At 38.5% G+C, this 12,116-nt stretch overlaps 1 protein-coding gene across 1 annotated transcript in view; it reads right to left on the reverse strand.

The window, feature by feature from the left end:
• Positions 1-6,384, reverse strand: part of ATP6V1C1 (ATPase H+ transporting V1 subunit C1) — an 18,686-nt gene extending 12,302 nt beyond the window's left edge. Inside the window, exons 1-4 of the mRNA XM_009277130.1 lie at positions 6,207-6,384; positions 3,631-3,698; positions 2,409-2,494; positions 1,317-1,411 (exon numbers count right to left, since the gene is read on the reverse strand). Coding sequence (XP_009275405.1) covers positions 1,317-1,411; positions 2,409-2,494; positions 3,631-3,698; positions 6,207-6,338 — 381 coding nt within the window. The 5' untranslated portion in view covers positions 6,339-6,384. The remainder of the gene's footprint in view (positions 1-1,316; positions 1,412-2,408; positions 2,495-3,630; positions 3,699-6,206) is intronic.
• Positions 6,385-12,116: the final 5,732 nt, after the last annotated feature.

The raw sequence follows: 12,116 nt of genomic DNA on the forward strand, positions 1-12,116 counted from the left end.
TCCAATCTAAACCTCCCCTGGCGCAACTTGAGGCCATTTCCTCTCGTCCTATCGCTAGTTACTTGGGAGAAGAGACCGACACCCACCTCGCTACAACCTCCTTTCAGGTAGTTGTAGAGAGCGATGAGGTCTCCCCTCAGCCTCCTTTTCTGCAGGCTAAACAACCCCAGTTCCCTCAGCCGCTCCTCATAAGACTTGTTCTCCAGACCCCTCACCAGCCTCGTTGTGCCCTTCTCGACACGCTCTAACACCTCAACGTCCTTCTTGTAGCGAGGGGCCCAAAACTCCAACAAAACTCCACACTGCAGATGTTTTCTAGCAATAGTTACTGAGTGTAATTTGTGGAATAAATTCAAGATGCAGTGATAGCCCCAAAGAAAATATCAAAATGAATTGTTAGTTGCATTCTCAGTCAGCTATGTACCATATATTAAGATTTTGTAATCTCTGCAAAAATTTTAAACTAATAGTTTCAGGAAAGAAACTAACATCTAGAGAATCTGCAGTTATAGCCAAGCATGAGCCTGCCAGCACTTACCCCCATCCCCACCCCGATTATAGTTCCCACATATCCACCACCAAAGACTATCTCTATAGGTAGCTGGAGCAGCTGCTTCTTTTTTCCGTATTATGTATTTTATTGACACAGGTAATTCCAAGAACCAGTTTGCAGATACAGAAAACAGGAAAGAAAAAAACTGAAAAAGCTGGGAAGATTTTAAAGCAAGGGTAGCTTACAGAGAGCTCTTTCACTGTTTGAATACAGTAAGTCACTGCTGAGGACCCTATCTATGCTCACAGCAAGTACAAACCAAATTAAATCCCCAAAGTGCGAAAAACTTTACCAAGGTAAAGACAGGGGGAAAACCCATGACAACACTCAAGTGAGCTTTCCTTACATCTAACATTGAAGGCTTATTTTTCCCCTCACAACTGAGTGCCACAGCTTTGAGAAGGTAAATAAATTCCCTGGTTCACTGCTGATAGCCCACAAAGTTTGAGAACATCAGACAAATGGCATGCCAATACAGCAAAATTTAAATGTAAGCGTTTGCTAGCTATTTATTTGTTAACTCAGTGATCTCAGGAAACAAAAATCAGCAAAGACAGCATGATGGCCTTCAGGGAGCACTCTCCAAATCCTATACCCATCCTAATATACTTCTTCGGTTACAGACACTTCTACCAGGTTCACTACTATTGTTATCAAAGTTACATGAAGCTAACAAAAATAGACAAATAGCTTTGAGTACCAAGTTTTGTGTATAAATATCTCAAGTTCAAGTAGGAAAGTTTTATAAAACAAATTACCTTACCTTTGCTATAATTTCTGAAATATTCTTCAAGGATTGCTTGATTGGGTATTTGGCCATATCCCACTGGAACCTTGTTATATAGGTGACCAAGTCAACTAAAATTTTAAAGAAGAACTTTGTTAAGATAGACAATAAAAAGACTGATGTATTATATTCCATGTAGGATTGCTGTAACAGAAGAGTACTGTAACAGACTGCTTGTGGACCTTCACATGTGTGGACCCTGTTGCTTAAGAAATTTGAAAATAAACAATCAAGTTTAAGTTATCCGTGACCTTTGCCTTCAGATACTGGTTCCTCCATCTCTGTAGACCCTAAATGATATTTACTACTAAGTCAGTGATGACTGGAGAAATACAGGCAAGACCAACTATTTTTTGCTTTGTGTGAAAAATGGGTGGGAGAAGGGAGGGTTATGATGAAAAAAAGGCAAAGATTATGTGGCTCACCTGAAGCAGCAGTTTTGTAAAGCTATCTATGAAAGAGACTACTCCAAGCCCCTCTCTAAGAATAACTGTGTTAATTAGGACTGCTGCACTTGTCTTCATGTTAACCCACTCATATTAGCCTCTCTTGCATCAGTACAACCTGTGTTAAATTTTATGAAAAGGCTTTGAAAACAAAATATTTATTTAGAGACCAGTGCGACTCTTTACTATAATAAAATGGACAAATACTTCCATGAGACAACTAGTTTTATAAAGACATTCTATCACAATTTGGGAACAACTGAGTATTCCAGCATAGCTTACATAAAATCATACCTATATTCAGATGACAGACTAATAGAAAGAATGTTTACAGTGATCAGTAACAGTAATTTTAAGGTGCCACCAGAGACCAGTCATGACAAAACACAGCGCTAAAGGATCAAAAGGCTTCTGTAAGTGAGTATTTAACATGTAGATCTAATTTCTTGCCATTCTGGATCCTATAATTTGTTTCAGGGCAAGCGACTCATGGTAAAAAGTACTTCCATGTCTAAACTAGGCTTTCAGAATGTCATACAGAGAAGCAGCATTCAGTTTGTTTCAGGATCATTGCCTTCCCTCCTACACTTTTAGGATGCACATATCATGGTTAACACTTTACCTCCATTAGCCAGAAGATTCTCCTGAACTTTATCTTTACTGTCTTCTAGTACATCAGCCATATACTGGGCCACTTTCTTTACAACACTGAAAAATGAAAGATAAAGATATGAAAAAAACCTAAAAAACCTGCCATTTTGAGAAATACTATTTATGAAACTGATCTGAAATTGCCTGAGATTGGATCAAAAAAGGAAGAGTTGATTGCTTTACATACAAGCTTTCCAAGAGCACAAACTGGGCTCAGTGTCTGAAGGAGACCAACTTCTCAAATACATGCCAGAACAATCCTTCTCTAGTGTTGCTACTCATCAGTTCTCAATAAGGTGAGGCTACTTCCCTCGCCTCCAGGTAACAGGGATTGACTTCAAGTGTAATCTCACTATATTCCAATCTTTTTTTGAAGTCTGTTGTACTTTCAAAATCCTAACCCCTTTCTAAAAATAGATAGCAAGGTAGAAATCATCAATAATCCAAATTAAACACAAGGCAACCATGACAATGAAACACCAAAGATAACTGAAGAGCTATGGAGAAACCCCAGCCCTAAGCCCTCATGAGATCTGACACTCAAGACCTGCCTTCCTCACTAGAAAAAGCTATGTTTAATATTATTCACATGTGCCATGCCAAATAGTTTCCTTTTCCATTTAAAAACAACTACTTAACACTTCTCTCCTTGAAACAGAAGATGGCTCCACAAGTTCTGGTTATGTGAAATTGTTACATTTGCTCAAAATCACTTTCAAAGGACCATTAGTTTCTTCAAAATGGATTGGTTTTGCGTTTTAATATTAATGTTGTTTAATCATCTCTGTGGATTAGCAAACAACATGGTTACCTTCTGACAGTCTGTAAATAGTACTCTAACTTGCTATAAGAACAGTTTTCACTCCATTTCATTATCACTTACTGCAGCTGTCGGGCTCAATTCTTAACAGTTCTCCAGGACCCAGCAGCACCCAGCACTACTACAGGGAGAACCATCCTTCATCAATGCATAATGTCCCACTATTCCACAAGAAGTTCAGATTTTTTTTTTTCCAAGTAGAGATACTAGGGAAAACAGCAGCTTAGCTTTCTGAAATCTTAGCTTGCTGACTGCCTGCAGAGGATCACTAGGAAACAAAAAAAGCTGGAAATAACCTGTGTATTATTAGGACTCAGCAAACCATCACATCATTATTCTAATATTTTGCATGCTAGTAAAAATAAACTGTTACCTCTCCACAAATGCATCCAGTTTAGCCAGCTCATCTGACAAACCAACCAAAACGTCCAGTGTGCCAACCTAGAAGTAAAGATCAAAATGCATTAGCAATTGTGTATAAACATAGGAAGATAAAAACCAGATAATAAAAGCTAAATCTCCTGAACAGGTAGCTTTGCAGAACTACATAAAATACTGTACTCTAAGATTTCAGACTTGTTGATCTAACAAAGTCACACTGTGTTTTCACTTGCTCAAGATACCCCTAAAGCACCACTGTATCAGATCTAACTCACTCTAGTTTGGTGCAGTTTCAGTCTTGCATTCCAGCCATCCAAAACATGTTAAAACAACTTTTACATTATGAATTGGCTGCACTTCCCCCAAGTCACTTGCTTCAGCATTTGATTTACTACTTTAGATCAAATCTGAAATTTCTGTAATCAGGTATCTCAGTGCTGGAGGCAACCAGAACATTGAAAACTTTGAAGATACAAGAGTACTGCAGTAGTCAGACCAACAAGAGTCTGGACTTTTTGCATCTGGAGTAATGGAATATCTAGCTTGTCTACAAGCTTCCAGTCTTTCTTCCCTTCTCCTCCAGAAAACACTTTCTTCCCTAATTTGATGTAATAATCTAGAGCAATACATATACCTTCCTGGGGCCAGGGATGACACTTACCATTTCAGAGTCTGTATAATTCAAACATGAAAATTACAGCACAATAAAAGAGTCTGTTTAGCTCTTTCATAAAAAGTCTCAAATGGGTCTAAGACATCAAAAAGTGTAAAAACAGTATAGCTATGCTCAAGTTAAACAGCCAAAGGGTGATTATTTTTTAATAGGTCATATAACATCAGTGTTTCTTTGGTTCTCTCTTCAAGTATTTACGTATTTGTTCATTCTGTTCAATGAAAGTAGAAGATACCTCCAAAAAGACAACTCTTCTTATCTTTAATACTTTAGCTACTAGTTTATATTTCTTGCTGAAATATTATTAGGCATAAGTGAATCTTCTGTCTAGTCAAGATGCTATTAACATTATTTTTAGTCTAGCATCTTTGTTCTATATATTTGACTACTCGACTTTACATAACCCCTGTTCTCTTTAGCCTTGAAGCAGAAAGGAGCACAATTACTTCAGTAACATCACAAACAAATTGCTTTCCATGCCCCACCTCCTTCTGAGCTACATGCAGAATAAGGAAGCTAATATTTTGACTAGTCACCTACAAGCCAGAGGACAAGTAAGTCTTTAAGCAATAAGGCTGCTGTTCAACGGAGACTACGTCACTGTTTCAATGAGTTTTAACTAAAGGATCTCACTCAAACAGTTTTACCAGGTCCACAGAAGCCAGACTATATTTCCCATTCCCATTTCCTCAGCTTCTGCCCCTTCTAAGAAGTAGAACAGAAACAAAACAACCAGGGGACAACCAGGGGATCCGGCCTAGCCAGCACATCAGTTTTCAGTGATAACTTTTCTAAATGCTGTAGGCACCCTACAGTTTGAAAGGCATCCTGACTCACGTCCAAGGATCTCCTGGGAGGAGACAGACATTTGTTGTAGTCCCTTTTCTTACCTCTACTAGTATGTCTTTTGAAATAACTCGGGCCAGTCTAAATGTGAATGTAAGTCATGGCAGTTGGAAGATCCTCTCAAAAGACACACTGAAGCACTTTGTGCCCTGGGCTCATTCCTTAGCAGAGACAGCAACAAGGCATCACGCCACCTGAACTTGATCCATTCTGTAGACAGAGATTGGTGGCATTTTTTCCTCTTCATTTTGATACGCTTTGATGAGCTTTCACTCAGTTAAACTGAGCTCACAATTATTCTTGTTCAAGAAACATCTGTGTGTCAGGATAGACCTTTTCCTAATGAATACACTGGCTCATAACTTTTCCATACCCTGATAATTGTATTTAACCAAGAGAAACTGCTTTCAGATTTTGTTTCTCTTCGCTTCTCACAGTAATAGCTCAAACCGTTTTCTTCCCATTTTCTATAACACACATCAGCAGGTCACACTGGAATGCTCAGCCGGAGACAACCACTACTCTAACAGAAGAATGTTACTTTTGGATAGAGAAAAGGCAGCAGCAGTTTGATCAACCCCTGTATTTTAAATCAAGCCTTTTCACTGCATCTCAGCCTGAAAAGAAAAAGCAGACAATTCAGAAGTAAAAAAAAAAAACAAACCCTAAAACAAAACAGAAAACCAAAGGAAACTATCATCTGAATACTCAGATCACAAGTCTCCATTTTTCTTCTAATTTTCTTCTCCAGCTAACTGCTAGCAGTATGAGGTCAAGACTACTATCCTTGGAAAAACTGCTGTATTAGCTGAAAGAATGCAGCTTGCTGAACGTTTAAAACTTAGAGTGAAGAATTTTTAACTTAGAATTTCAGAAAAAAGATAATTGTTGTCTAAATTATTTTTTAGATCCACACATAATCATCAAAAGAAGTCAGCTATTCTCTCTAAATAATCTGCAAGTATTCCCCATCTATAGTTTTAGTGTAAAGAAACAAAGATGATGCAAACCGAACATACTTCTTAGGACATGAAATGGGGCTTACATACCTTCAAGTCCGGAATATTGAACTTTGAATTAGTAGAAAGATTGTTATTCTTTGTAGTTGCTGCATGTAGTTTCTCCCATGTCTGTTGACAGGTTTTTTCTCCAGGAGCAGAAATCAGCCAAAACTCAGTCATTTTTGTGTCTTTATCTTGATGCTTTCTGCTTCTGAAGATAGAGGCAAGATGCTAGTAGAAGGGAAGTGAGGCGGGGGGAAGAAAGAATATCTGCCATTAGTTCAGGATTCAAAGCTTTGCCTGAAGAAAAACATCTCATTCCATGTTACTGAAGTGCAGTTCCAGCCACTGTAAGAGATTTTACCAAGAGTATCACGTGGTTCCAAATTCATTTTTTCCTATCTTCCAAATCACATTTGCACAGTTGGAAAGTCTTTTTAAACTGCCCATCCTGCAAGTTAAAGTGGGCTGAGTTTGCAACATTAACATCTTTCAACTGCAATTCCACAAAAGATTATAAGCGATCTAACTGAAAATAAATCCAATAAAACAGGTTCCAAATCATATTTTCATGGCTGTATATATTTTCCAGCATCTGTACAACAGACAACTTTTTCTGAACACACACAAGAAAAAAAAACAAATTTCAACTCTGACATTATAGCTTTTCCAATCACTTTTCAGGTTAGGACAGTGTTTTAAAGTGAACAAATGCCTAAAAAATATTTTAATCCAATAAACTTTAGTTTACTCTTTCAAGCAAAGAAGGTTCTCCTGGCAGCTAAAAATTTCAGCAAAAAGGAGGACACTTTCTAGTCTTGGTATCTCTGTTGTCATTGCAGACCTTCAATAACATTACACATACTGGCATTAGTCAAGAGAGTATTGGTACTAAATACAAATTACGTTGAGCTACTTTGCAAGGGACCTCAAGGAGTTAAGAGTATATACGTTCTTCTGTCACTAAGAAACAGAACAAGCCAGTTGAGAATTACTGGATTTTTTTAATAAGGGAGTGAAGAACAAAAATCAAAGCGTACCTTGACAGAATCTAAATGTCAAATTCTGATATTTGCAATGTCTTCTGTAGCAGCTTTGAAAGAGTAGAGACTAACCTACATTTCATAATGAGCACAGACTACAGTACTCAATTTTTTTTGAGAGAGAATCAGATACTGTATCTGTAAGAATTAATACACAGTAGCAAACTTTGCCCAAAACAACACATATAGGTCCTTCATCTGCGTAACCATTCTAGGGTCAACAAGTTATCAAGGGTGTTGAAGTTAGAGATAAGCTAAAGAAAGGCCTGTTAGCCGATTCTTTTGTTCAACTACTCAGGAAGCCTAAAGCTGAAGAAAGTTTACCAACCATTAAACTAATATCATGAAGCACATCTTGTCACTGGCGTAACAGCCATCCTCCTTCAATTAAGGGGCCTTGTTTATAACTATAGATGATGGTATCCAGTTACCAAGGCTCTTGATACTGCACACTCCATGATGTCTGACACTCCATTACCAGGTAGTAGCACAGCAGTGCTATAATCCTAAATACAGAGAGTGCCAAGGCGGGTACAGATATTTGAGAAATCAGAATATTTACAAGACCAGACACATGTCCCACTCCACACAAGCTTGTCCGGCCTGACCCAGCCCACTTCTGGGCACTCTCCTGTGCTGGGGCCATGCATCTGCACGGCTGGTTCTACTCAACAGCAGAAAGTTGAGGACCTGGAAGTTATCTATGCTTTCCTCACTGGTACTACTCTCTCTTCTCCCCAGCAAGTTGCCAAAGCAGGTTGGAAGGAGAAGGGATAACGAGTTCTTTGCTCCTGGAAATAGTATGGGTGAGAAAAGGGGTCCTATCTCTGACAAGGACAGGTGAAAAGACTGGGTCTACTTTCCCCACCATGCTGTGGCCTTGACTGTTGGGGGAAGGTCTCTGAGAGCAGAATCAGAGAGAAGGGTGAAACCCATGCCAACAGCCCCTCAGGCACCACTGGCCTCTCATGCTCAAAAGCGCATATTGTAACAATCCTTGGTCATACCGTACTGAGGATTTTGGTACCGGCAGGCATCATGAAAAATTAAAGCAACACCAGTCATCACCAATATAACACAGCATGTTACGGGGCTTCTTTGTTTAGGGAAGTGCTAACCGAATTATCTCACATAACGGGTCTCCACGGGAGATTTATTAATTATCAACAATTTGGAATGAGACAAAATTTCCTCTTATTCAGACTACTTTGATGCATTATCTTCCTTAACACATGCCAGACTCGGTGAATCCATTGCACATGATGTTTTCCTATGCTTCACTGAACCCTGGCCCTATAAAAGACATGGCAAAGTTTACAGTAAACTTCACCCATGCAGGGAGACACCACTACAGCTGACACACATACTCAAAGTGTTTAAGCTTTAAATTGGTTTTTGTTTGTATTTTACTACACTAGGTCTAGAAGAGGCTTTGGAATGAAGGTTGGATAAATAAGAGGAACTACTTCAGGGTGGCGGCAGCAGCAGCAGCGTGCAAATATCCAAGTAAAAGACAGAAGAGCCATAACATAGAAATCCAGGCTCCTATTCAGTAAAACAGATGGAACATTGTGTTCTCATGTTTTCCACTAAAACATAAATAGCCCTTAAAGAATATGTATAAAGTTTCCAGAGATTATATCATCTAAGGAAACAGTTACATGTTTACAATGACACAGTCTCATTCCCTGCATTACAGGTTAGGAAAATCAGCTTACCATTCAAAAAAAAAAAAATCCTCCCCCCCCCCACCCCCCCAAAAAAAACCCCCCAAAAAGCCTTTAATAGACCCATTGCAAAGAATAACTGCTTTCAATAAGTAAAGTTTTCCTATTTTTTAAAGTTAGTTTTCAAAGACCAACTGTTCAGACTTCATATTATGACTACAAGTCTACCATAAACAAGCCTGAAGTTACAAACACCTGACAGGCTTGCAGCAAATCTTTTTTCATGCTTAAAAACCAATGAACTAGAGCACTTCATGATTCCTTACTATCAGAGGCAAAAATGGATTGCTCAACTGAATAACCAAGGTCTTTTTCTACTGCTCAAAGTGAAGAGGCACAGGTGGAACAGTTGTAGCTCCCAGGAATCATTAAGCTTAAGCTAGAGGACTTCTCTTCCTTCCTCCCTCACCATTTTTGTCTGTGTGGTTGGTTTTCCATTTCTAATAGCCATGGGAAGTAAGATGATTCCCCATTTCAGGTACCTATACAGTGGAGGCATTTTCAAATACATACAAGGAAAAAAAGTTTGGTAGAAGAGTTTTAAACATTCGTATGTTTGTTTTATGTGAGGGGGGATGGAGTTTGAAATCAGAACTATGGGGAATAACGAACAAGAAGTGGAGAAAGGAGAAGTGCTACAGAATGGTAATAAAAACAGAAACAAATGCCAGTCAGCCAAAGAATACATACTGACCCACTGTAAAATGAAAGCCATGAAATTTAAAGAGGAGGACCACAGAATAAAGTGGGAAATACCAAGTGTTCAAATCTTCTAAGTACATTGACAGGTATTTTTTAGTAAACTATTATTTTATTCCTTTGATCTGCAAATAATGGTATATAGTCTGCTGAGATTCACCGCTCTGGTGAATTTATTCTTTCTTTAGGTCAACAGGTCTTTGTGAATTGGCAAGCCTTGGCATCTCAGCAGTCTGCAAAACCTACCACCAGTCTCTTTTTGGCCTTAACATTAGAATATCAGTTACACGGATACTATCATTTATTAGCTGCACCTTGCCCTGAAAAGACTTATCTATACTTTTGACACTACTGCAAGTATGTGATCACCCAAAAGTTCTAGTCCAATGCAGACCAGGATTTCATTGTACTAAGCACTGTCTGTATAAGGATACAGCCCTAACTTAAACATCTGCAGTCTGAAGTATTGTATCTTGAAACTTAAGTTACAGGGGGAAAAACAAACAACAAAAACAAAGCAACAAAGAAGTTACAACAAGCATGCTGGCAGAAGCAAGTCCTGTTTAGCTTTTAGTCATCTCATATCCCGAGAAAACCCCAAAGGCACAGTTCAAATTTTTAAGTATTTGGCTAACAACCCGATGATTAAACTTCTTTCCTCTCTCTACTTTGCTCATGATTGCAACTAAAAGCATTAATTAAAGCTGAGTATCTAAAGCAGAAGCAGGGAGGATAACCCCAGCAAGAAGTTCCCGATCAGCTATCGTCTCACCTTCCTCACTCCCAAAGACCATTAGCTGCATCGTTCCAGTCAAATTTTCTCAGACTTTCCTGGTTTTAGGTTTTTGGACAACAAAACAAGGGAATAACCAAAAAAAGTAGAAAGTATAAAACCTAGAATAAGCAATAAGAATGGACAAGCGAACTATTGTTTACACAGTGCACCTCTATGACCAGCACTTTTTTGTAATATACTACTGAGTAGAATTTATTATAGCATAGTTTCACCTAATCGCTGTTAGCTATTTTTGCTATTTCAATTGTTTCTGATGTACGCTTTTAAGATAATTAATATTCATAAATGGATAACCGCATACATAAATGGAATTGTCTGCAACACGTAAATCTATCCATTTAAAAACAGTCAATACTATAGCACAAGTATAGTTAATCAAGCTAATGCTTTCAAGGGGATGTTTTCTTCCTATACATTGTCATTCAGTACCCTATCGCACTATGATATTAAAAGAACAGAAACTATGGTCCTAGTTCTGCTGAATACAGGTAAAGCCACCCATTAAGGAGTGACACTGCTTCTGAGATGCCATTGTAAGTATTTTCTGGCCAACTTCAGCAAGAAGTGTTTGCTATACAACTGAAGGCAAAAAAAAAAGTCAGGAAAATAAGAATCAAAGTTTATACAAGAATCTCTCTATAGACCATGCTGAAGCAAAGTTCAGGACTTTGAGGAACAGGTTCTGGAATTCCAAGATTGCATACAACACTAAGCTAGCTACCTTGATATTTACAATTCCACAGGACATGAAATTACCATTTTAATAGCGATCGACTGAACTGTCAGTATCTCAAAAAAAAAGTATTTTATCTTGCAAGACCAGCAGTGCTTTGACCCATCTTTATCTTGTTTAGTACTCACAAAGAATGCAAGTTCTCGCTTTTAAGGGCTTAATACTAGAAATTGATTAGAACACGCTTTTCTCTGAGCAGCATCTCATTGAGTTTCCCTTGACACTTTCTCATAAGCATACGCACAACATAACTTTGAAGCGTGATAATCTTCCATGTGCTATCACAAAGAGATTTAAGTAACAAACGCATCGCCAAGATGTTCTGCTAGTCAAATAAGCACAACCCATCTATAAAATGCTTGAAATATTTCATCCCTTGAAGCTTACCTGGTTTTGAACCCTAACTACTCTTAATGCCCAAAGTAAGTCTGATATATTATTTAAAATGCATTTTGCATTACTACCTGTAATTTATACTGCCTAATTTCTATGTTATTAGGAAAGTGGACAGTAAGAGAAAAATGGATTTCCAAAGAAAAATCTTTCATGCAGTATACTATAAGCAATAAAACCACTAAACAGCTGTTTCAATGCTGTACCTGGAAACACACGTAACAACGTCAAAACAGAATCTCAACTAAGACACTTTACATTGCATTTTTTCAAAAACAACAAGGCTGGGGGAGGGGACAATTGTTTCTTCTTTCCCATTTCGCTCAACAGGAAAGCTCAACTTACTGACACGACTTAGAAGTCTCCCAATATCCTGCGCTAAGGCCCCGGGATGTCATTTCTTCAAGCTCGCTCTCAGAAATCACTTCTGACGCTTGGCGTTTGGCTTCCACATTTCATAAACAGAAGCGGCCGCAATGAGGAAGCCAGAGCTACGCCCGGGAAGATTTCACAACGGGGGGTTCACATGCCTCATGCAGAGGCAATCTGGGGCGGGGGAGCTGGCTT

Source organism: Aptenodytes forsteri, unplaced genomic scaffold (genome assembly GCF_000699145.1).
Source record: "Aptenodytes forsteri isolate BGI_AS27 unplaced genomic scaffold, ASM69914v1 Scaffold145, whole genome shotgun sequence".
Taxonomy (NCBI): Eukaryota; Metazoa; Chordata; class Aves; order Sphenisciformes; family Spheniscidae; genus Aptenodytes; species Aptenodytes forsteri.